The sequence below is a fragment of the Dermacentor albipictus genome, chromosome 10 (assembly GCF_038994185.2).
Source record: "Dermacentor albipictus isolate Rhodes 1998 colony chromosome 10, USDA_Dalb.pri_finalv2, whole genome shotgun sequence".
Lineage (NCBI taxonomy): Eukaryota > Metazoa > Arthropoda > Arachnida > Ixodida > Ixodidae > Dermacentor > Dermacentor albipictus.
In genome coordinates this window covers 45,968,857-45,994,475 of record NC_091830.1, presented here as the reverse complement: position 1 = coordinate 45,994,475, position 25,619 = coordinate 45,968,857, and the positions used below count along the sequence as shown (strand labels likewise).

At 48.4% G+C, this 25,619-nt stretch overlaps 1 protein-coding gene across 3 annotated transcripts in view; it reads left to right on the top strand.

The window, feature by feature from the left end:
* Ino80 (chromatin-remodeling ATPase INO80) overlaps positions 1-25,619 on the top strand; it is an 81,366-nt gene that overhangs the window by 52,531 nt on the left and 3,216 nt on the right. For all 3 annotated transcript variants that reach the window (XM_070527780.1, XM_070527778.1, XM_070527779.1), the window contains exons 31-33: positions 1,484-1,642; positions 3,252-3,363; positions 4,868-5,086. In XM_070527780.1, coding sequence (XP_070383881.1) covers positions 1,484-1,642; positions 3,252-3,363; positions 4,868-5,086 — 490 coding nt within the window. The remainder of the gene's footprint in view (positions 1-1,483; positions 1,643-3,251; positions 3,364-4,867; positions 5,087-25,619) is intronic.

The following is a 25,619-nucleotide window of genomic DNA, read 5'->3' as shown; positions in this document are numbered from 1 at the left end:
GACAATGGTTTTTGCACACCAGTGCAGGGTGTAATTCACGCCTCGGTGAGAAAAATGCAGCAAAACAAGCAAATCCACGTCTCACCGACGTGGAATTGTTTGTGGCGCTTGAGATGGTGGTCGCAGCATGGAGTGCCATACATCGGGCAGTGATTGAGCGATCGTCCGGGAATACGCATCCCTTGCTTCAAGAAAGCTGGTTTTGGTGCCACCCGACAGGCGTTGCGTGTGGATTTGGCACTGGAAGTAGATTTGAGCGAAGGGGCCGTAATCTCGATCGATTGCCTTCGGGCATAGAGTTTATCACTATATATTACCCAGAGGGAAATCTGGCGCTGCTGCGCTGTGGTATGCGTGGGAATGCCGGCATATTGTGGATTCGGATTGGCATTGTTCTCGGGAGAGCCACAACACCTTCAAGACGCGCCTGGCAAGCACCGTTCGTTCTTTCACAAGGATTTATTTTCTACTAAAACAGAACGTAAAAAGCTGTTTTACGTTTATTATTACACAAGAACATGCTTTGTTTAATTATGAGAAGTTGTTATTGCATGTACAAATATATGAAACGTAAAAAGTATCAGCGGGCCGCTAAAGTTGGAGGACAGACGACAAGATTCGTGCTCGCTTGGAACGGTTCGTCGTCTGTTCTTGCTTTTCCTCACTTGATTATGCATTTCAACTGAGTAAACTTCACTGGAAGACGTAATATGTGTGAATGAAAACCTTTTATGAAGCTTTTAGTTTAAGAACACATTATTTGTGTAGCCATATCCACATTTTAGATGAAGCCTCTTACAACACCAGCCAACACAAGCCTCGCAGACGTGTGCACATACACTGTGATTTCGATGACAGCGCAGCGCCCCTTAGGAAACTCCCATAGACGGTGGCACCAGATTTTCCTCTAGGTGTTATAGTGAGAAACTCTATGCCTTTGGGTATACGAGGTACAGACAATTTCACGCTCGGCACAGGACGTGTTGGCTCCGACAGGCAACAACATGCGCTGGAGAAATGCTGCTGCATGCGTGGAGCGCTGTTGCTCTGCATCCGGTGCCGAGTTGCACAAAATCTCGCAAAGTAATCGCATCTCCGAAAGCAATTGACTGAGAGTACTGCGCTACGGCAGTGCTGTCACTGCTAATCGACGCATGCGGCACACTTTATACTGTCAACAATGCGGTTCTGTATCCTCGAGCAAAGCTTGCTAAAGTAGGGTAACAGAATTTTGACAGTAAAGCTTCGTTCTGCGATGCATTACCTATCTGTGCTATCTCATTTCGCAACAACCAAATTCTCGCGAGAGCGAATTTTTTCGCATTCCCCGTCGATTTCGTTATTGCGAGGTCCAACTGACGTGAGCCATGCTCCTGGGAGCTTTGAAGGGTGTCGACTTGTAGGGGGCGATGCACAAGCTGTAGTCATTCACGTGTTTGGCACCTTTTTTTTGTTAAATTTTTCGCGTATTTCTCTTCACCAGCGGGGTCCCCGCAAGAGGAAGATGGTTGAGCACAATGTGACGACAAGTGCTCCCCCACCTGCAACCATGGCGTCAACGCCGCCTCCCACCCTGCCTTCTCAACAGGACACGGAGTCCATCGTCAGCCTCGACTCCGTCCCACCGAGTCCCTACAGCGAGGTGGGTGCATGTAGCTTATGTACAGTCGACCAAAAAAGTTTGCGGACCAAGAGCCCTGACGAAAAGCTGAATATCTTCGCAGCCTCAAAACGTAGCCTGGTATTCCCATTTAGAGCCTTTACTGGTGTATGTGAACAACATTGTGATGTACGGTTTTACTGGCTACTTTTAAACGCTGCTCATATATTTAGCATTTTCTGAGACCCCGTGGTCCGTAAACTTTTTTGGTCGACTGTACGTGCCTCATATTTGTGCCACATATAAGGTCTATCTTTTTGGCAGCATATCGGGGTTGATGCCTAACTTTGAGCCATAGCTCTCCAGGGGCATATACACCCCTCTGGAGTAACAGATGATGAAACCAGAAAAGGAAAAGCAAAGAGGGACGTAATGATCTTTTTTAGTGGAACTGGACGGAAAGATAAGTTGCCACAGGCGGCAGTCGAACACGCATTTCCTGCATTACGGGTGCGGTGGTCTGCAAGTTAAGCTCGTAGGGCACCGGTCCTGGGAGTGTGAGCCAGGACAGTGTCCTGAACCGCAGGTCTCGCATAGTTAGCCCGCGATGTTAGTAGCAGACAACTGGCCAATGAACACTCATGTGGTCCTCATGGCATCGAGGCTGCCGAATTTGAGGCCCTCGCGGTGCAATGAGCGAGCAGAACAAGGGAATGCGGGGGGCCCAGTTTTTTCCCAATCACAACCATGTGAGGTAACAAGTGTAACTAGCAAAAAAATATATATATGTGGAGCCCCTCAGTACGACCTGTTTTCCTTGCTTAACATGGGCCCAGCTTTTACGAGTTCATTGTAAGAAAATAATGTGCGCCAAAATGTAACCCACCTGGTTTAATGAGAAGACTAAGTAGGATGCCCGAGATTTTTGCAATCGGAATAAGGTGAAACGTACAGAATTTACCTACCCGTGGTGCAAGCGTGCTCACACTTAAAGCCCATCGTCGCCAGTCTGGCTACTCTTTATCACGGTCTCTGAATCGCATGCCGTTCTCCACGCGGTCTACGGCATTTGATATTCGAAATTTCTTGAGCAGCTGCACAACGGTCGCAAATGAGAATGGTTGTTCGTGCACCGATTAACTGCTTTGCCAGTTTGTCCTGCAGTGCTTGCAAGTCTCCAGAACGCCAATAAACCTGTGACGCGAATCTGTCGCTGCTAGCTCAGCATGTAAAACACCTCATCTTTTGGAGGAACTTTCAAAATGAAAGCGGCATGTTGCCAACATAATCAAAAAGGTATGGTCACCAGCTTGTAATGGCAGTGGCAGTGACACTTGCTCTAATGGTAGGCCATTGTCAATGCCATGAATGTGCTTTCGGTTGCACATTCAATTGTAGCTTACAGCACTTTCTGGACCCATTTTGCTTAAAAGAAACGTGCGCTTTAGAATCAGGTAAATTTGGTGTCTCCCTTTGTACAGCAAACAGCTGTTAATGGTGTCTGTGACATAGCTGTCCAGTCCATGTCCTGCTGGTTTTAATTGAGTGATACTCAGTCTAAGCGGATGATTTGCAGTGATACCACTGTCATATCTGATACGGCATTGTAACCTGTAGTGGTAAAAGCAAGTTCTGCCATCTGCTCGTGCAGCGTTCGTTGAGCAGCGTGGCCGTTGCTCAAGATGACGACAGCAGCGACGGTCCCCTCATCGTGGATGATGGCAGCCCGTCAAGCACTCCCGTGCCCCCCCTGAACACCGCAGGTGAGACTTCCTCGATTTGTGGCTTCACGCCTCCTTTGTTTGTTTGTTTTTTTCTCTATTTTCTGGTATATGTTCAGCCCCAGATCGCTTTCTTATTCACTGTGACATCACAGAAGAGTGTAGTTCTGTTTTTCGCGTGCAGCATCTGGCGAGCTCGGAACAAACTGTTACAGGCTCACTGCCTCAATATGCCGTAATGTTGCCCCTTCACACAGTCGCAGGCATCCGGAATTCTTAAGGGAAGAACCTAATCGTGTTTGCCCACATGTCAAGACAGTCTTGGTGTGATTTGTGCTGCAAAATTGGGGGCTGTACTAAAGAGTACATGTTTCAGTGGTGGGTTCTGGCTAGTCCCAGACGAGGTGCTTTCTTGGCTGTCTTGTTTTGGCTCAACACCAGCTGATCTGCTAAGCCACTAATCTCGCCCAGACAGCCATCCTGAATTATGTGATCAAGCACGAAGGAAAGCAAATGCGTGTAATTTTTCTGTTTTGATTAAATGCACTAAGTGTGCTAAGGCATGCAACACTTTCGTGGTCATCTGTGTGCAGCAGTACTTCACTTACACATTCCTTGTTCATACATTTTCCCGGGTATAACGTCACTAAAGCCCTGACCTGGCAAAACAGCTGTGTGGCTGTGTACAGTTGTCTTCCGTTAATTCAACCCTGACAGGACCGACGAAATTGATTGAATTAACCAGCAGGCCAAATTAAACAAGGTGCAGAAGAAAGGCCAAAACACACTGCTGATTCATTTGGCAGATCAAATGTGCGCCCTCTTTCTGTGTGTCCAGAGTAAAAAACTAACATGGAAATGATATTAAAGCTCCTAACCAAAGTATAAATATAATGTGCATCCGATTTTTTTTAGCAAGAAAGGTAAGCAAGGGGTCTAATGCGTGTTGTACAATGGTGGCTGGTTTCCTAGTCAGCTCTGCCGCAATACATCTGTGTTACGCGGTAAACCATACAAACACCGCGAAAGCGGTTTGGGTTTTGTATTTGATCGCACCGAGAATGTAATTTCCGGCCCAATTTTTCTGAAAAAGGAAAAAGAAAGGCACGCATTAGAAACTGGTAAATACTGTAATCAGACATTGTGAGCTACGGTTGCTTGAAAATCTTACTAGGGTGGGCTGAAAATACATAAGTGTTCTTGACTGGAAATGACAGGAGTTCAACACATTTGCTGTCCCGCAAGCTTCACAGAAGCTGCAACTAAAGGGGTTGCTATTGGCGTCACCATAGGGGTCAGGCACTTGTGTGCTGACTGGTCAAGTTCGAATTAACCAGCAAATGGCAATTTTAGGATCGAAATAACAGAAATTTGGGTCAATAGAAACGCATGTGTGCGGGCCAGGACCTTCGGTCGGGATGGAATAAACTGAAAAATCTAGTTAATTGGCGTCGAATTGACGAAAGTCGACTAGAATGCGATGAGCTACATCCTGAATTGGTTTCTCAAAAATTTTCTTCTCGTTTGATTTTCTGTGTTCGCTCAGTGGACAGTCCTGGAGCGCCATCCCCGGGCGGCAAAAAGGGCCGAGGCACGGGTCGAAGTCGGGGTCGGCCCCGAGGGTCGACGCGCAGGGGCGGTGCAGCCATGCGTGGCCGGGGATCCATGCTGGCGGCCGCCGAGCGAGCCGGAGCCCAAGCCGGAGCCCAGGCTGGTTTTGCAGCCTATGGCTACAGTGTTCCCTGGAATGGAGCCTCGTCAACAAGTGAGTTTTCTTGGAGACACTGTTTGTCCCTGGTGTGCGAGTCACCATGTTTCGGCAGGCACGAGCCCAGCTAAAGCATTAGTTTAAATATTTTGTCCGATGTTTTTTTTGCTAGATTGGTGGAACGGAAAGTGATAGACTTGGCATAAAGAGCTGGGCAGGTGGTAGTGTGCATTGGAGAGCAAATGCGGGTAGATGATCCCCTTGTTTAAGGTTCACAGAAAGTGGTGCAGTTTGGCAGTCCACGTAATGTGTATAACGAGCAGTCTATATTGTAATACCTCTCCGAAACGAAAAGAAACAGTGAAGGCAGCTGTGGATCACATGTGACGAGATTAGGAGCTCAGCAGGCGTAGGGTGGAGTCAGCTGATGCAAAGTAGCAGTAATGGGAGAGGTAATGTTGCAGTAATGGTTGCTGGTAGAGGTCCCTGTGCAGGCAGGGGCGTAAGTAGGCTCCTGTTGCTGCCGATCGTCTTAGCCAAGTGTTTACAGTACACTCAACTCGGATCTGTGTATCCTGACAATAGACCGATCTCGTGACAAGATTCAGTAAGTCACTGCTACCACAAAACGTGCCAGTAGTAGTAGTAGACTTTTGCAGGCTGAAGGGCAACGATTGTCGGAAGCTTAGTTCTGTCTGTACCATGACAACTGTGCTTGGCCGCCATGATTGAAAGGCAGGAAGGGGAGAATGAAAAGTGAGAGAGAGCAAATAATAAATGAAAGGTAGGGAGGTTAACCAGGACTGAGCCTGGTTGGCTACCCTACACTGGGAAAGGGAAAATGGGACGTAATGATTAAAAGAAAAGGAAGTCCACTGGGGATATAATTCGGTCACTCAGTTTGGATCACAGACTCAATCTGGTAGCTTTCAAATATCGCAACAGCGCTTCTGTGGCTTTTTGTAGCTGCGATATGGGAGGCTATGGTCCCAAGACCTTGTTCAGGGGGAACGGTTTTCTATCTAACTGATTGAGAGCTATGCAGAGGTCATGTCTCTCATTTTCAAAAGACGGGCAGTAGCACAGTAGATGTTCTATAGTTCTACGTGTCGCCAGACGTGCGCTGCATTTTCCCTGCGCCGCCCCTCAAGTGACAGTTAATCGGCAACTGTTGTTGTGTCTCTGTAGTTGTCACTAGGCGTGAGGCAGGACTGTCAGTATTATTGAAAATAATTAGAAAAATATGTGTACCTGTTGTACTAGAAAACAATATTTGTGAAAGTTTCTTAGAGTAGTAAAATTTTGGTTAAAGCTGGGAAAGGAAGCACTGCAATCTGTACAGCTAAGCCAGAGCTGCTGCTAACTTTCAGCATGCCTAGTTCAAAAGAATGTGGAGAGATGGGCTATTTATCACTTTTCCTCCTCTTGGAAAAAAAAAGATATAGCAAAAAAAAATGTTGACACCAGTCGGGTATTGAACCCAGGCATTCCGTGTGGGAGGCTCAGATGGTGCTGTGAACGAAATACTCTGCTTCTGACAGTAATGTTCTGACAGCCATTTTGATACACTGTAAGGCACATTGAATTAGCATAATTTCACAAAGCTTTTTTAGGGGTTGGGGGACACTTGCTTGTTAATACGCAGGCTGCGTCACCTTTTTCTATGCCGGGCGTCCAGCTTTCACCACCAGGTGACGTTCACTGCTTTGGTGCTTGATATTTGCTCCATGAGGGCCTGCTTGAAGGAAACACGCAGTTACCAAAGGCGAGTGGCTATGCCACCCGAAGATGTTCCTGCTGTAGCTTGCCATGACTGTGCAAACTGACTGTGTCAGCTTTGATATTATTACGGTATCATGGAGCGATGCTCAAGAGACGAGCCGCCGCAAGAACGACGAAGAAGTTGGTCGGTGCCCTTGGCACGAGCGAGTGTCAGCCTGGCGACCTGGCTCCAGTGTAAATAGTGTACACTATTTACACTGGAGCCAGGCAGCCAGGCTGACACTCGCTCGTGCCAAGGGCACCGACCAACTTCTTCGTCGTTCTCGCGGCGGCTCATCTCTTGAGCATCGCTCCATGATACCATAATACCATCATCATTTCTTTTATGGACAAGGATTGTGCCTTATTAAATGGAACAAAAGACCCAATGTAGTAAGTTACAAGCATCTTTCCTGTGCCAGAATGACTCAAATCATAGAAAACACTTCGAAATCCATGATGTCACGTTGAGAACCGGGGCTTTGTCTTTGGCACAAAATCGAACGAAGGGATGTTTGGTCTTCATTTTCTCCAGTCCCAGTCAACTTTTTCCTGCCAACTCAGTGAAAGTAGGCTTTTGAAAAAATACTTAATCAGCAGGGTTCTTAGTGATCCTTGAAAACAGTGAAGAACCTTTGATTACGAAACTTCCATTTTCAAGGCATTGAAAGCCCAAGAGTTCCACAGAGTGCTTTAAAAATGTTGAAGTTTATTTGTTTTGACTAATCTTCGTGGATTTTATTTGTATCTGACCTCATGGTTTATACGAGCCAGAAGTCAAGTAAATGCAATCCAATTTGATCAGCATCCTTGTGGTAGGGAGTCATTTAATTGTGGGTTTTGTGATTGGGGATAGTTTATGCGAAGAATAATTTTTTCCCCCTTCTCGGACATAATCGATATGCGATGCCGCAGGTAGATTTGTTTCATGCATATCGCAGTTTCGGACCACGCTGAGCTGGAATATTTCCATGGGAAAGCTAATTGTGCATCAAAGCTGACGCGGCGAGCGCACTGTCATAGTCAGAGGTATACAAACTGGGGGTTCTGCGGAAAAGCAACATTTCTAGGCAACTCAGGCTCGCAACCTTAAACTGCCGAATGCACATCAATGTTTGAAAGGCCGAGTCTGTACTGCAGTTCCAATCCTAGGTTAAATGCAAAGGCATTGACGAAAGTGTTTTCTCGCAGAACTCCCGGTCCTTTGATCGTGGTTGTATGTGTGCCGTGGCATGATAATCTGGCCCAGGTACTGCATTTTGTAACGGTCCACCCTATTAACGTCGTTTTATTATGATAGCAATTACGTGGACCTTCCAAGCAAATTTTCTCCGTCGGTGTCGCCCTGATGTTCCCCAAAAAGTCCGAGCGGGACAACATGGCGCCCGCGCGCCGAATGCTGTGGGCGCGACGGTCAGCCGAGGAAAGTTGGCGCGTGACGCGCGCCGTGTTCCCACCTGCTCAGTTTTGAAAATCACGTGATCGAGCGAGCGCAAGGGTTGGGGGGGGGGGGGGGAACGCGCGTCTACTCCCGTAGCCCGGCCGTGGCTGCGGATGGCTTGGAGGTGACCCGCGGCAGGTGCGAACGCCGAGGGCGAGCCGAGATGGCCGGCGGCTCCGTGCGCGCCGTCTTCCGACGCGCCTGGTGTTCGGAGGTCGCGCACTCTCACGTTTTGGAGACGCGGCGAAGCGAGAGGCAGCACGAAGGCGTTGCCTCTCGGCTGCCGGCTTCCGTCGTCACGTGAGCGCTGTGACGGCGAGTGTCCGCGGTCGCGTGTGTTCCTGTTTGCCTGTGCGCGCGTGACAGCATGCTCGTTAACTTTAATTAGTAAGCGAGTGTTTACTGCTCGTTACTCGGCCGATGAAGCTGCGAACACTACTTCGCGTAGTTCTCCAATACTTTGCCATCAATGCGTCGCCTTTCGGCTGAAAGCGCGATTATCATTATCTTTCTTTTTTCATTCTGTTCACCCTTCGGCATTGAATCGGGCGTCGCCGTTATCTATCGCCTGGATCGCTCATGTCGCGCGACGGATAAGAATATTCACAATGGAACGTTGTTCCGGTGCCCCACTTGCTGTCACAGCCAGAGCCAAAATGCTTGTGCAATTATGTGCAAGTGAAAAATTGAAATGATGTGTATCGTTAGAAGATACTGCCATTTTTAACGCTGCGATGAAGTGCTGTATTCTGCTTCCTGGGGGAAAGTCGTGCATTCGCCGTAGCTGGTGCCAGATGACGTCACGTACGCGTTGCGCCAAGACGAACTTTTTCTCGTTTTTCTTTCCTTCTCTCTCTCTCTCTCTCTCTCTCTTTTTTGAGTGGCGTCGCCGCAAACGACGCAGTTACTTCGGGCTTATTGTGAATGAAGCACGGGGCAGGGAGGGGGGGAGTGGCAGCGCACGCCAACGTGGTATTAAACTTGGCCCGTCGCGAAACGCTTTATTTGTGCGAAATTTTGAGCGTAAGCGAGCAAGCAACTTATTAGCTGCGAGAGTCGTGTATACCATGGCGTACCTAATTACGCACGCTCGGCGTGGGACTTGAACCGGATTGTATGTAGAGATCGCTACTTCACCACTTCGCCTGCAGTTTATGTTCTCCTTTGCCTTCGGTCACCTCCTCGCATTCCTGGTGTACACGGGTCTGTCGTGCAACTCGTAAATGTGCCGCTTGGCTACCGCGCTGATCAGCCAAGGGTTCTTTGCACGCCTCGGACTCCCACCCCTTTCTCTCTCCTTCTTTATCTCCCCTCTCCCGTCCTCGAGGTGCAGAGCGGTGCTCCCTGAAGGGTTGTAGAATATAGCGCCTCTTCCTCTTCACAATCTCTCTTTCTCTCTCTCTCTTTCATTCCGTCTTTATTTATTTATTTGTCTCTCTCTCTCTCTCTCTGCTTTCTCTCTGCTTTCTCTAGCCCTGTCTGGGCCAGTGGTTTCTGTAGTAACCACGATGTTTTGCCCGAAATGTATCCGACATCGAGAAAAACAGAACGAAAACTAATCTTGTAAATGTGAGTGCCAGCTACCACTGTTATTTTGTCGACTTTGTGCCGATTAATGTGGCTCTTGATATTTCACAGATTTCCACGCGTCGCATCACGCTAAGGTAGGAGGCCTGCTCTGCGCTGTATTTTCGGAGCCTATAATGTATACCTGATGTGTATAATGCCTCGTATATATAAGCTGCCTGGGGTGTGGCACCGAAAAGGGATCTTCGAATAACCCGCGGCCATATTTCACATCATTGGGATTCTGAATCAAGTCTGAAGAACCACGCGCTTCTTACAACGCCTTAGGTTATTGCTGGTATAGTTCGCGCCGAAGGCCGCTGGTTCATCAGCACGCAAAAATAACTCTTGTAGGAATTCTCGCCTTCGTCTTTCACCGCATTTCGTCGTTCAGACGCACGTAACGTAAAACTTTCCCTTCGTTTAAAAAGACAAACAAAAAAAAAACATGTTAACCAGAAACTGTTTAAAGAAAAAAACCGGACGAAACTGTCGCCCGGGCCTATCTCGGGACCTCGTAGTGAGACCTGGCTCGAAATCGCATTGGCCTCGTGACAATCGCGAGAACTGTAAAAAAGAAAGAAAATACACACGCATGCCCACACAAAAAGATGATATATATATATATATATATATATATATATATATATATATATATATATATATATATATATATATATATATATATATATATATATATATATATATATATATAAAAGCACGCGGAAACTCCGTAATCTGTCCGGACAGCCCTATACAACCGTTGCGAGCAGACGGCAGCTAAGCAGCGCCCCCTCCTCTCTTCGTTCATAATCGCTTAATTGGCGTCAGCCACTCGCTCGCGGCGAGGCTTAGGTTAATGACGATGCCTTGCTTCGACTAAGCCTTTCTTCTTTTTCTCCCTCTCATTTCCTCGTTCTTAAATGCCCCCCCGTGCTTTAATTCCTCAATTTAGTTGTCGGTATACGGCATGCGATAGCGTGTCTTTTCCCCCGATTTCCTGCATTTAACAGCAAACACCCCCATTTTCATTGTTTTTTTGCCGTTTTCCACTATAGTCTGCGACCACGCGGTCACACTTAACGGTGCGCTGTGTCCGGGCACCATTTCTCCTTTCTTTCTTTCTTTCTTTTTTTCTTTCTTTCTTTCTTTGCGGTGTTTACACGAGTGGTCAGCGGTGACGTCATTCCTCGCCAAATATATATATATATATATATATATATATATATATATATATATATATATATATATATATATATATATATAGATGTACGAATGTGCAAACACGCGCGCCTCTAAAGATGCCGCCGAGTGTTTACTCCTCCCAAGAGGAATCGCGTAAGTTGGCCTCGCGATGACTTTATCTCAAGCTTGGCTCGGCTCCTAAACTGCGCTCTTAAGACGAGTGGCTCGTTATCACATCTCGTTGGGGGGAAATAGGGCTTACGTTTATAAGTTGCATTTTTTTTTGTTTTACTTTCCCGGTCTTGCGCCGCGTGTTGTCTTGTATAAGGATGCCCCATTGTCCAACGCGGCTTGGGTTCCTCGTTTGGGCGGCGCGCTGTGAAGCTATCAAGTTTTGCGGCGCACGACTTTTTTGGTTGCCGCAACGAGCCCCCGCCGCTGCGACTCGGTGGCCTATACTGCGTTCTGCTGTCAATCACGAGGTTGCCGGTTCGATTCCCTCTCCGCGGCAGCCACAGCGTTTCGACGGAAGCGGAGTGCGAAATGCGCTCGTGTATATAAGCTTAGGCGCACGCTAAAGTAGCCCGGGTGGTCGATATAGATGGTATAGAGCGTTTTTAGCTTGTCCGCAAACACCGTTCGCGGAACACTGGGTTTACTACGGCAGCTGTGTGTACGGCAGCAACAGCATTGGTGAGGGCGACATCTTTTTTGAGGCCGAGTTGAACCAGAGAGCGCACAAAGCAAACGCTGCAAGAACTCGCTGTGTTCTACTTGAACTTGAAATGCTGTCGTAAAGCGTTGGTGGCGGCACAAGTGGATTAAGGGAACACTTAAAACACTGTAGGTCAGTTTAGGCGGATGAAGCGTTCTTAGGAAACTGCGTTGTCGCGAATTTCGAAATTATAGGTTGGGTATTAAGAAAGCAAACGAAAGTTCCGTTTCTTTTTTTTCCCCTTTTTTTAAATTTCGCGCCGAATCTCCAACCCCGAAATTGGCGAACAAACCACGATGTGTGCGTGTTAAACCCCAGCCACACGGGCACTTTCGAAAGCATTCGAGCCCGAGCGAAATCGGAGCTCTCGGTCGCGATTGGCTCCGTTCAGGAAGCTGCAGAAGGGAGCCAGTCGCAGTCGGTAGTGTCGATATCGATTGGACTCAATAGCGATCGAAGGTGCCCGTGCGGCTGAGGCATTATGTGAGATACGCGAACGCAGAGCATTTTTCTGTAGCATCGCTAAGTTAGCGCCCCCGTTTTGTCCAAAAGTGTGCTTGTTCTACCGAGTGTATATTTTGCGGTACAGGCAATTACGGCCACTATTTATTTGTTGTATAGTATATACTTGAAGCTTTACGCGGTTCATAAATATTCTCTGTGACCCCCAAAGCATGAAGTCACGCAACACGGTTCATTTTTACTCTGTATCTATCTACAGGCGACGTTGGAATAATAGCGTCAGCATCGCGCATACGTGCTAACGGGTGCGTTCGCCTGAATATTAGAAGATTATGCGGGCACAGCCATACTGGTGACGACATCGTCAAGCGCTGTTGCCATAGAGTTCCTCACTACATTACGTAGAGGGAAATCTGGCGCTGCTGCGCTGCGGTATGCATGGGAATGCCGGTATATTGTGACTTCGGATTGGCATCGTTCTCGTAGAGACAGGACACCTTGAAGACGCGCTTGGCAAGTACCGTTCCGTCTGTCACAATGATTCATTTTCTCCTAGAGCAGCACGTGAAAAGCGGTTTTAGCTTTATTATTACGCGAAAACACGTTTTGTTTAACTATGAGAACTTGTTATTGTGTGTACGACTACATGTTACGTAAAAAGTATCAGCGGGCCGCTAAAGTTGGAGGACAGACGACAAGGTTCGCGCTCGCTTTGAAACAGTTGGTCGTCTGTTCTTGCTTTTCTTCGCTTGGTCATGCATCGTGGGTGAGTAAAGATGTAATATGCGTGAATGGAAACATTTTATGAAGATTTTACTTTGAGAACGCGTTATTTGCGTAGCCATATCCACCTTTTAGACGAAGCCTCTTACAACACCAGCCAACACGAGCCTGGCAGACACATATACCGCCATTTCCATGACGGCACGGTGCCCCCTTAAGAAACTCCCATAGATGGTGGCGCCAGATTACCCTCTAAGTGTTATAGTGAGAAACTCTATGGCTGTTGCCAACCATAGTGCGCTAAGTGTTATGACTATGCATAGTTTTATATAGAGAAAATATGCTAAGATAACTTTGTGATAGATATGCGTTTTTCGGCGCGTTTACGCAAGGAGATAAATGGATTGTTGCCGGTCAAAGCCAGCAAAATTCTTGTTCCTGTTCACTGCAGCAAAGTTCGTCTGTTCACTCGGCACATCTGCTTCGGGTGGAGGCAATTGAATCTTTTAGCATAGCGTTACCGTCCTGTCGTAATACCGAGACCGTCTGCCACGACTGCGCATGCGCAGAGTTTAACGGGCTGTCGTGCTGTGCGACAAGCTTTCCGTGACTGCGCAACGTGGCAGCGCCCAGGCATGCCCGTTTCGATCTCAGTTTGCCCTTGCTACCGGCTCTCCGTCGCGACTGCGAGAAATATGCTAAAATCAGTCTTCGCTCGGCTTCATTTCATACAGAGTGCAAGGTATCCGCGTTGTTTTCCCGTCATTGTTCAGGCCGGCTTTGAACAGCTATAGTTTCGACTCTGTTAGGCCTAAGAAAACAAGTTTCCGAGCTTCCTCGAAAGCGTTTTGATTTCTACCTACCAGATGGGGCGCCATAGCAAGTGGCGTTGATGTGTCTGATTTGTCTTGCAGATTTGTCTTGGCTTTATACGTGTTTTGCCATGTCCAGTTTCGTACTTGCCGTCCTGGTAAATTCCGCGCATGCGCAGTTGTAGCAGCCGTTAACGGTAATGTTAGTTAATGTTAACGGTAATGTTGGTAATGTTAACGGTAATGTTGGTAATGTAAAATAACGAACGTAGGTCTCACTGATATGCCGAAACTAGTCGGAAGGCCCCCGAGCTTCGTAACGGTACAGACGTTCGTGCGCCGTCCTCTGGAAATTTATGTACTTGGGCGCCGCGACCGATAACGACTAATGTTCATCAGCTGAGAGACTTGACCTTTTTATTATTTTTTTATATAAAGCATCCAGGCTGCCGGGCCCGGGCCGAGCCGCGCTATTACTCCTCGTCGGATAGAAATCTCGGTCGTGAAGATGTTGGGGGAGGGCCCGAACGTTGGGGGAAGACCTGAAATGAAAGCCCGAGAGTTGTCCGTACCGCTTATTTTAGAGCGCACGGCGGTATCCGTGGTCTCCAGTTTCATCACGGTCGCGTTGCTTACTCTGCATGCACGTGCAGTAAGTATACTTTCGTCGGTGCTTGGCAAGTGTTCCGCTAGCCTGCAGGAGACGGTGTGTCTAGCAGGCGACGGCGGGAAGTCGCTTTTTCGTCCGTCGCCCGGTGAGGTCGTGCCACACGAGGGCTCCTCGAACAGCAAAAAAATCAAAAAGAAACGCTCTCTCTCCTTTTTCTTCATCTTCTTCGTGGCTTCCTCCCACCGCGCTCGGGGTTTCCTGGCCGTGAGAAAAACGGAAGTGGTTCTGGAGTCGAAACCGGGCTACGCGTACTACGTTTCGGCTGTTCCGGATCTGGCTGATCTTTCTTTCGTGCTTTTTTTTAAAGTCTGCGACAGATGTCGTCGTCTGCTACGCGTTGGCGCGCGCAGACGTCGCGCCACCGTGCGCCGCGGACGAACAGACGATTAGCGCGTGCGCGCGTCGTCTGCTGGGCGCGGGCTGCCTAGCAGACGACGACGATCTTCGTGCTTGATTGCAGACGATTCTTCGTCGCGTAGTTCCGCCGCTAGCCGAGATATGTCGCTGCAAAAAAAAGTCAGAAACAGGCCAAAAAAGTTGAAAAAAAAAATGTGGCGAAGGAAGTAAACATCGCGGTTTAAAGGGAGAGCAATGCGCGGAGACGGATGCGGTTGAATGGACGACGCGCTGAAATGTTGTGGCGCGTCTTATTTTTTGTGAATGCTTCACCGCGGTTCTTCCTTGAGCGGATTTCCGTCTGTACAGGTTTGTTTCTTTCGTTTCTTTTTTCTCGGGTTCTTTTTTTTTTTTTCGCGCGACGCGTATATTTAATAAGTGACGCGCTGTGGACTCGTCGAATGTGATTTGTGTGTTTAAGCCGGGTGACTTTATGGCGCCCCGCCGGGCACGTTCAGAACGTGGTGGTCCTGGGAAACGGTTCGCGTTTCCGGCTGTATAGCTGCCGCAAACGCTTCACGTGGTTCCTTGCTATACTGCATTACAAGAGAGGTACTCACGTCAGCATCTGATTCTTGTTTTTTTTCTGTTGTGTTTTATTTATTTATTTAGTTATTTAATTGTTATTTACTATTTCCTCACCTTTTTTTCTTTTTTTTCTTTTTCTTCTTTTTTTTTCGAATAGGCTTCGTCGACTCTCTCGTCCCTTCCCGTGGTCGGTAGTCGGAATGGAATGGAATGGAATGGAAAACTTTATTGACTCTTTTAAGGTTTTAGCGGGTCGAGGCCGAAGTCTTCATTCTTGAAGCTTGGGTCCTCTTCAGCGATGGATGGGCCCCTGGTCCTGGGCTCCTCTGAGCCGGGCCGCCTCGCACGCGTGCGCTATTAGAGCTCTTTGAGCCGGACTTTTGCCGCCAATACAAGGGCGCATGGTATTGCTAAAGTAACAGACCCTCCCGGTATCTTTCGAACCGCGATTGGGCATCACTTCACGGAACAGTAACTGTTGATTCTTGTTTAACGCATGGCGACACGCCCGAAGAGTATCTTCAAGTCGACACTATGATGACGTCATTGCTAGCCGATGCAAGAATAGACGTCATAACCAGGCAACGAACGCTGGGCCATGTAGAGTTCGTGAGCTATACGAAAAGCTAAGCTACTTTCGCCGAGCCTTCTGTCGTTCTAAGCCGCATAACTTCGGTGCTTTCCTTCGCAATGAGCCAAGAAAAGCTGGTGATCAGAACTGTATATGCCACGTGGTTAACCAGCGCTTAGTGCAGACAAGAGGACGGATCGTCCCGCCTGATACATAGCGCTGATTATTCCTGCCGCCCGCAGCGGTAGTAGCCCAGCCAATGGATATACATGGCGACGCGCTGCTGGACTCAAGGACGCGAGTTCGATCCAGGCCCTGGCGCCCACGTTTCTAGGGAGGCGAAATGCAAAAACGCTCGTTTGTCTTAAATTTAGGTGCGTGCTAAATGTCCCCGGGTGGTCAAAATTAACCCGGCGTGCCTCGTAATCGGATCGCAGTCTTTTGCACGGGAAATTAAACGTGTTTACTTTTAATTATTCCCGCTTTTCCCCAGCACGCTCATTGGCTGGCACCACAGTCATCCGCGCGTGAAGGTGCTGGTAAGCGTCGTGTCCACGTGTCTAATACGTGCGTGGAGAACAACTAGTCGGGAGCATTACGTCCACCCAGCCGGCATGTAGGCAAGCCGACCCGTCGTGAAGCCATTCCCTTCGCTTTTGCCCCCTCGAAAATTCGCCCTCGAAAAGTCGCCCGAACTCTGAGAGAGAGCGTAAACTTTAATTTCAAATCAGCAAGATTTGAGTCCGGCGTCTTTTAGTGGGTCTGGGCACCCGCCGCGGACGCGGTTCCGAGACCTTGTCTCGAAGCGGCTTCCTCGGCTCGCTGGACGGCCCAGAGTTGTTCTGTCAGGTCAGAGCTGAGCAGTGCGGTCATCCAGCGTGACTGGAGGCTGGCGGTGGAAGAGACGGAGGGGTCGGCACTGCCCGACTTGTTTGTTAGGTCCCGACACTCCCATAGCATGTGATTTAGTGTGGCAACCTCGCCACACGATGTGCATCTGTTTGTAGTGTACATGTCTGGATACATGGCGTGCATGAGTCTGGGGGTTTCTGTAAGAGTCTGTTTGTAATTGTCTGAAGTGTACTGCTTGCGTCCTGTCTAACATAGCGTGAGGGAATGGGTATATGCGTCTTTGTAATTGGTAGTGTGCCGTGATGTCGTGAAAAGTGGTCAGAGTCGGCACATTAGCGCCCGTTCCTGGGTTCAGCGTCGGTGTAACCGCGCGAACGCGCCCGTGCCACTGCTCGCGCGTTTGTCGTCGTCTTATTCCACAGCATGGCTCCGATGCCGCTCATTCAAGGGACCCGCTGAGGCTGTTGTGCTACTCGCCATCAACAATCGCCTGTCCATTTCTTTGTGCACGTGACGCCACTACACCCTTGCTGCACATCCTATACTTATAGCGTACCCTACCGCAGTCATTCTCGTATTTTTGTTCCTTGAATATTTTGAGCAATTTATAGCTCTCAGTTTTAGGCCTCCGTACAGCCACGTCACGTGAGCCATTAGTCCACTGAGTACTAATCATCACCGCCTTGGCGCTCTTAGACCACACTTGGCCCTTGCGCCATTAAAGACTACAGATCATCATCATGCAGCTCATCACGCCAGCGTTCCCATACCGCCCATCCCTCTGCGAAGGCGCTGGCGGCACTGACCCACTGCCAGTCGGCGCGGCGATTTCGGATCTGAAATTCATTGCCTCACTATATCGCGAAACGAAAACACGTACAAGGCTGCGCTCAAATTTCGCATTTGGGAATATCGTCATCGCCGGACATTTTTTTTTTTTTTTTTTCAGTCGATGCCTTGCTCGTTATGCGGCGCTGTCATGACTCCACCAGCACAGCGCAGGAGCACTAAAACCTACCGCACGCTTCGACCTGGCGACTCGTTTGGCTTCGGTCGTGTGGCGCCGTGCTCCCCCCTATAGTTCCTTCCTTCCTTTGTGAAAACGCGCGCGTGTTCCCAAGGCCACGGTCCCGTCACGTGTGCAGACCGGTGTCCGCGATGGATTCTCGAGTGTGAATGGACCCGCTCCTTCATTAAGGAGGAGCAACAGCCGAAACGTCGCAGTGTTTCTATGTATTGTTTTTTTTTTTTTTCGTTTACGAAGGCCACGGGCATGCCCTGACGACTTTATAATCCCCTGTAGCAAGAAATATTACGTAGGCTTAAGCTCGGCGGGTCATTAAACGGTTGCCGCGGGATTAACGGATTGATGAAGGGATTACACCGCTGTATAAGAGAACTCGGGGACAGACGACTAAAGCAGTCGGGAATGGGTCCCGTCTTGAGAAAGCAGCTGCTGCTGCTGCCTCATCCCTTCTCGAGCGGGGCTTTTGTGAATGGACTCGCTACAGCCGTCTCTCGCGGAGTCAAACGGGGGGTCGATAGTTTTCTCATTCCCTGACCCTTCTTCTTCTACATTTTTTTGTTGCTTTCTTTACTCAAGCCTCCCTTGCTTTCACAAGGTGCGACCTTTATGCATTTATTTAGTTAATAGGCCCTGAGGCCACGTGTAAATTTATTTTCTTACCCTTTCAATGTTTTCTTTTTTCTTCCCTCCATTTGGTGTGGAAGGAAGACGTTTAATCACTCATTTCTTTCTCATTTAGTTAATAGGCCCTGAGGCCACGTGTAAATTTATTTTCTTAACCTTTCAATGTTTTTTTTTTCTTCCCTTCATTTGGTGCGGAAGGAAGACGTTTAATCACTCATTTCTTTCTCTCTTCTCCTGCTCGCGTCTGAGGCAGCGGGAATTTGTTTCCCGCTTCTTTCATACAACCGCGGCGCCGAGCGAGACATTCAATGACTCGCTCCCGGGATCATCACATCACGCCCGTCGTCGTCGGCGAGCTGTCTAACCCCGTAGAATTAGTTCGTGGTGCTTGGTCTTGTTCGACTCGGCGATTCTCACGCCTTTTTCTTCCGCGGCGAAATGGAGCGGCACCCCGGGTGTTCCGTTTTGTGCACGGCGTCACTTCACCTCCCCCTCCTCCTCCTCCGCCCCCCCCCCCCTTGCGGGCCTCCGGCCAAGATTTGCAGCCGTCTTCGCATAACCTTCTTTGGCGTCAGTATGTGTACGCACAAAAAATGGGGGGGGGGGGGGGGGCGACGTTGATAATTGAGTCGTGCGATGGACCTCCGTCTGGCTTGGCTTCGGATTGAATTGAGTCGTCCGTTGGGCTTTTCGGGTTTTGTTTTCGACAATGCGGATGGCGCAGATGGCAAGCAGCAGAGGAACGAGTCGGAGACGGGACTGCTGCGGAGCTTCTTAACTGGATCAGAATGTACGAGCGCTGTCTGAAAACTTACGGGGCTGATGTCAGTGACAATTTATTTCTTTGCCGAACGGCAAACTGCGTGGTGTCTCCGTAGAAGTAATCGCCCTTCAGTGTTAACACACTTTGTACATCCTTCTCTGACATGCCTCGATGAACCGCTGGAAGGATTCTACGGGGATGGTTTGTAGCTCCGTTGTTACGCTGCCCTCTTGCTGGCGCACTCCTTCGGCTCTCCTTCAAAACAGGTTCCCTCTGTAATTCCCTATATTCCCTTAAAGGGAATACAATTCCTTATAATTCCCTTAAATGTTCCCAGAAAATGTTAGGGCAAATTTTGTACACGCATAGGCTACAGCTACAGTCAATCATTCGCACTACAATTTGTGTGAAGCGTCTCGTACTGAGAGAGCTGCGGGCGATTACGAGTTCCCCCTCCTCCGTAGCCGCGCATTTTCTCCACAACTCGTTCGCCGAGTGATCGGGGCTAAGCTCCGCCTTCGCTGGATCTTGCGTCACGATGGGACGTCGTGCCGTCTGCTTCCGGTTGTCCTGGAGCCAGCGTGCGTTGCGAGCATTCTGTCGCAGCGCCGCGCGCTTCCGGTATTCCGGTAACCACAGGCGAGCTGGGCGTTTCGACGGATGGGTGGCGGCGTAAACTAAAGCCCCTTCATACTACTGCTGTTGTGATGGAGGAGCTTTAGCGTAGACGTACCTGAGCGGCCGGATCGGTCTGCGTGGTCTTGACAACCTAGTGATGCAGAGCTTAAGCAGCCAGAGAGCTAACATTGCTCTAACCAAGCGTAAAAAGTACATTTTAAACATCTAGAAAAACAACGTGTTCACGATTGCGCTCCTGCCAAAAAATTTGCACCAACAGCGAAGTACAATACACTTCGTTACTGCTCCAGTGTTTGGTTGAGCTCTGTGCCAACAGGTGGTTTGCGACTCGCGCTCGTCTCACGAAACGCCCAGGCCCAGTCCGCTTGTGCTTCCATTTGTCCGAATACCGGACACACGAAACACAATATTCTGGTAGTAATCCTCCGGCTTAAAGTGACGGCCGCAAGCGCGCAAATACTGGCGCCGATCGTATACCGACAGTCCGATGCGCTGCAGCCACTCCGCCCGTCTGCTGACTTTGCAGAGAGTAACACGATGTCGCAGCTTGACGTATTGCCAGTCCCTACGTTTGCAGCCCACAACTAACGAGTACGAACCAAGGTGCGAAAAGAAAGATCGGGACAAACACTGACCGCGGAGCTGTCGTCGACATAAGGGAGCTCGTTGTAATACAAGCAGACGGCACTTGCTCTGTACCAGAAGTCACTTGCTCTGTACCGGAAGTGTAGTGATGAATTCTCCTTGTGCATTCTCTTTCTGTCACTTTCTTTTTTTTTTGTCAGGGGTGGCTGGAAATTCAGCCGTGTGGCGTGCTGTGATCCGTAGCGATGTACATTTTTTAAAACTTGTAATAAATCATGCGTTTTGCGCGGAGCGCCTAGGTGCGTCAATTTATGATCAAAAGGAGCTGTCCTAACGACTCGGTATGTTTGTACAGAATGGTCAAAATCGTTTCAGTGTCCCTGTAAGCTTGGGGAATAAAAAAGAAAGGTCACAGGGGAGCATGACCAGATGAACAGGGACTGTTCAAGGGCAGTGATGTACCTCTTGGTCAGAGACTGCCGCATGCTCAGGGCGTTTGTGTCTTGATGCAGCAGCCATGATTTGTCCCACCACGACTCCGCGCTCTCTTCTCTCACGACACGGGACGAAGCAGACGCCGCAAAATTGCTGATTTATTGTCTGGCCCTATGGAAAGAGCTCACTGCGTCACCGAAAAAGAAAAAAAAACATAGCATGACTTTCACTTTTGACTTGGATTGCCTAGCTTTCTTCGGCCAACTGAAACTTCCACTGGTAGCTCTGCCGCCCGAGATTCTAGGTCGTGTGCCCAGAAATACACGTCACAGCACCGCAGTGATGGTTCCGGAAAGGAAATCTGGTTCGTTTTGAAGACGTGCAATGATATCCCTACACCCATGCACACCTAGCTCCTTCTGATCAGAATTTAGCAGCCGTGGCACCACCTCTACACGGAAGACTGTTCGCGTGCGCATATCTTCGGTGATTACCTTCCGAACGTTGTTCTCTCGCATGCCACGGTGATCGTTTCGAACCGTGAACCGACCATCAGCGACACAGCACCTGCCTTACACCGTCGCCGTCAGTCCCGCTTGTCGAAGCCCTCCATCTTCTTCGGCCATCTTCCACTCCCCTGCGCGGCACAAATCAGAGAACGCGACTGCAGAGACAATTCTCAGCTCGACTGCCGAGACGATGGCAGTCCGACTACCGAGATGCACAAGCGAAAACGAAACCGCGCGTACACCCGGCATGTTGACCAGCGCAGAACTCGTTCTATTGCGTGACCCGTCAGCGTTGCCAGAATGTTTGTACGATTCAGCTGCGATGGAAAAAAAAAATCGAATTCAAGTTTTCTACCGCATGGAATGCGCTCAAAACTTTGTCAGCTTGGCCGAGAAGAGACACGTACTGCTTCGCACGTAATCAAACCGGGAAATTTGTGCATCTTGGACGCCTTCAAACTTCCTCCATCTCTCTCTCCCTTTATCCGACGCTTAGAATCCGCAATTTACAACTCTTTCCCAGCATGCGACGTGCGGCGGACATCGTCCGTCCTCACAGCCGGAAATCGCTGGCGACTGTCGTCGTGAGTGGACTGCACTCATGCCGCAGCTAGTCCACGAGTAGCGGCGTGTCGTCCTCGACCTTCAGTGCGGCCACAATGGCTGTCCTTGCCTGCGCTGCGGGAAGCTCTTCTTTTTTTTTTTTTTGAAAGCGGAAAGGGACCCGAGGTCAAGGTTGAGCCGTTGCAAGGTTTAGTCGCACTGTGGCGCTTGTCGTTCGTTTTACGGCATGTGAAGAATGTGAAGACGTCTGTCCAGCGGTCGATTTAGGCACCACTGGCCTCCTTGAAGCCCTTGGGTTCAGCGAGAGCAGGGCGAAAGTAACCTTGTCCGCAATAGGGATTAAGTAAGAAACGATAGTAAGGTTGGTGGAAGAAAAGTAGGGAAACGACAGAAAACGGAGACGTACAAAAGCACAGTTCGCAATAGGGGATCAGAAAATTTGGACGTAGGGTTTCATAGGTTTTTTTCTTCTTTTTTTCTTTTTTAACCTAGGTAGAGCATTAGGTAGTATAACAGCAAGAGCTTGGTGGCGCAACCCACCGCCCCGTTCCAAAGGGGACGCTCATTGCATCCATCCATCTGTCCACGGCTGGCTTGACACGACCGAATCCTTTACAGGCATTGCTAGCGGTACAAGGTAGATACATTCGAAGAAGAAGAGGAGGAAATGGGGTATTGAGGTTACTCATTTAGGGGAGGAACTGATCTGCCACAGTGATTCCTTCCCTCATGGGGTAAGTGCGAGGAAATGATCATCTGTTACTCCCCATGCGATTACTGCTTCGCGGTCTAACAGTTGCCCTAATTTTCCGATACTCCTCAAGGGAGTAACGGTCATCCTTTCCGTTGCTCCGCAAAAATGGAATTAAAATAGGCACTTATATCCAGATGAAAAAAAAATTACTCAGCTGAAAAGAACAAGAAAGGTGCCCGAAAGTAGGATTCGAACTCACGTCCGCGCGCTCCCAAGTCCGGTACTCTATAGCCACTTCACCGCGGCCGGTCGTTTGACAGGATAAGATATTGAGACAGGGTTAAGCATCGGTATGCAGGTGCGGCGATATAAAAGCGACTCGGCATTTTGTGAATGCTATGCGCTTATCGTTCGTTTTACGGCTGGCTTGGCACCACCAAATCCGTTACGAGCATCGGTAGCGTAACAAGGTAGATGTAGAAGTTTTGAGGAAGAGAAAAAACAAAATTAGAGACGTATACAAGAATGTTAGAATGAAGATCATGTAATGGCATACCTGATTAACTAAAACGGTCTGGCTGACTATTCATCACCGCTAAGAGAAATGTCTCAAAAGTATCAAAAAGGATGCGAATAAATCATAATCATCACCTGGCTGCTTGAGGACAAAACAGTACCAAATATTCGTAGCAGGATGAGAAGCGCGTCTGCTGCAAGAAAAAAAAGGAGAGATTACTCAGTATACTGTGATAGAGTGCCAAGATATTCACTCAGCCGCGATCATAGGGCAGTGTCCACATTCCAGAAGCGCAGGGATTCAAAGCTAACTAAGCATGACTCGATCACTAGTTGAGATAAGCGAGATACGTTTACAGTGTTAGGAAAGAGACAGGAAAGACTTACAGGTATCGGTAGCTACAATATAGAGGTCGATGTTTTATAATGAATAGCGAAAAGATCAAGGATAGATAGGCAATGTGCTAGGCGGTAACGAATGTCTATAAAACCTAATTCGCTCAAGCAGGTTATAGGTGACTATTTGTTGCCGCTTCACAAACCGCTTTCAAAAGCTTTGACACACATTTGATTCTAACATGTTCGTTGGATCTGCATTGTGGTTCTGGTACATATATGTAAGAAATTCTTATTCAATGCACATACAAGACCGGCCCGCAAAAGCAGTAGTGCTTGTTTGAGGGACGGGACAGCCGCCAGAAAATAAAATTCAAACAGCGCTGTACGACAGGACCAGAATGAGGAGGAGACAAACACGGCGCTGAACTTACAACTGTTTCCTCCTCCTCCTCCTCCTCCTCCTCCTCCTCCTCCTCCTCATTCTGGTCCTGTCGCATAGCGCTGTTTGAATTTTATTGTTACCATGCAACACCAACTCGCCCAATACGCGGCCCTTCTGCAGCCCCCAGAAGTTGTACAAGGCTGAAACGTTGTATCTTGTAGTAATTAGCAGAAAGTTTTCTCTACTGAAAAAAAAAACATATTTCATTCAGACATTCATGTCTTTGCACAATATTGTATACTTCAGTAATCGTAACGTACATTCATCCGTTGAAATCAAGATCTAAATAGAGCATTCCACATCACAATTCTCGTCTATCGTCACCATCATCAGCGTATTCTTTTTATCTCCAATTACCCCCGTCTTACGCTAGCACATTCCAACTTGCGCCTGCGTATTTACTAATTTCATCACCCCACCAAATTTTCTGCCGTTCTCGACTGCGCTTGCATTCCCTGGGCACCCACAATTCTGTAACTCTAATGGTACGCCAGGTATCTGCCCTACGCATTACATGACCTGCCCATTTTCATTTGTTACTCATAACGTCTGCCAGAATATCGGCTATCTACGTTTGCTCTGTGATCCACACCGCTCTCTTCCTGTCTCTTATAAGGTTACGCATGACGTTTTTCGTTCCATCGCTCCTTGTGTGGTTTTTAACCTGTTCTCGTGCTCCTTCGTTAGATTGCAAGCTTCTTCCACATGTATCAGCTCCGGTAGAATGCAGTGATTGTACACCTTCCTTTTCAATGATAATGGTAAGCTTCCAGTCAGGAGCTGACAATGTCTGCAGTATGCGCTCCAACCCATTTTTATTCTTCTGTGAGTTTCCTTCTCTCGATAAGGGTTCCCTGTGACTAATTGACCTAGGTGAACATACTCCTGCACAAGCTGTATAGGCTGACTGGCGATCATAAATTTTTATTCTCTTGCCAGGCTATTTAACATTGCCTCTGTCTTTCCATATTAATCTACAACAATTACATTACACTTTCTCGGTTATAAAGTCCTCAATCATTTTGTTGCGATTCATCCCCAGCGTTGCTGAACATGACACTGTCATCTGCAAACCGGAGGTTGTTGAGATGTATCGCCGTTGATCCTCACTCCTAAGCCTTCCCAGTCTAATTGCTTGAATACTTCTCGTTTATATCTTCCTATTAAACATTTGATGAGAAATACTCAACCGCGCAGTCGCAAAACTAAACCATTTGCAGCCCAATAACGTATCTGCCAAATACAATACGATATTCAGTTTTATGATACGCAAGAAAATTAGAAGAAAAGACGAATTAGTAAGTATTTTAATATCCGGATATCTCTCTTTGGCGTTTTTTAAACTCTATTTGACTGCCCGCGCCTCACGCGTCTACGCAACGCTCTCTCCCTCTCTCACTCTCTCTCGAACTGGCGTTTATGATAATCAGTTTTATTAATTTTTGGTGTGCGGTCGTGCGCGTGCTCACGTTTAGGAAATTTCGCCGTGCGTCACTCACTCTCACTCACTCACTCACTCACTCACTCACTCACTCACTCACTCACTCACTCACTCACTCACTCACTCACTCACTCACTCACTCACTCACCCGCTCACTCCGGGAAGTGAGCCTTATCCGTGCTAGCCCCCGAAACAATGGCTCATACATACATACAGGCTGGCGAAACGCTTAGCAACACATTCTAGCAGCAAGCTCACCAGAATAATGTCCCGTCCACTTTCGCAATTTTTTTCTTCTCTCCCCCCCCCTTTTTTTATGCGCGATGTCCT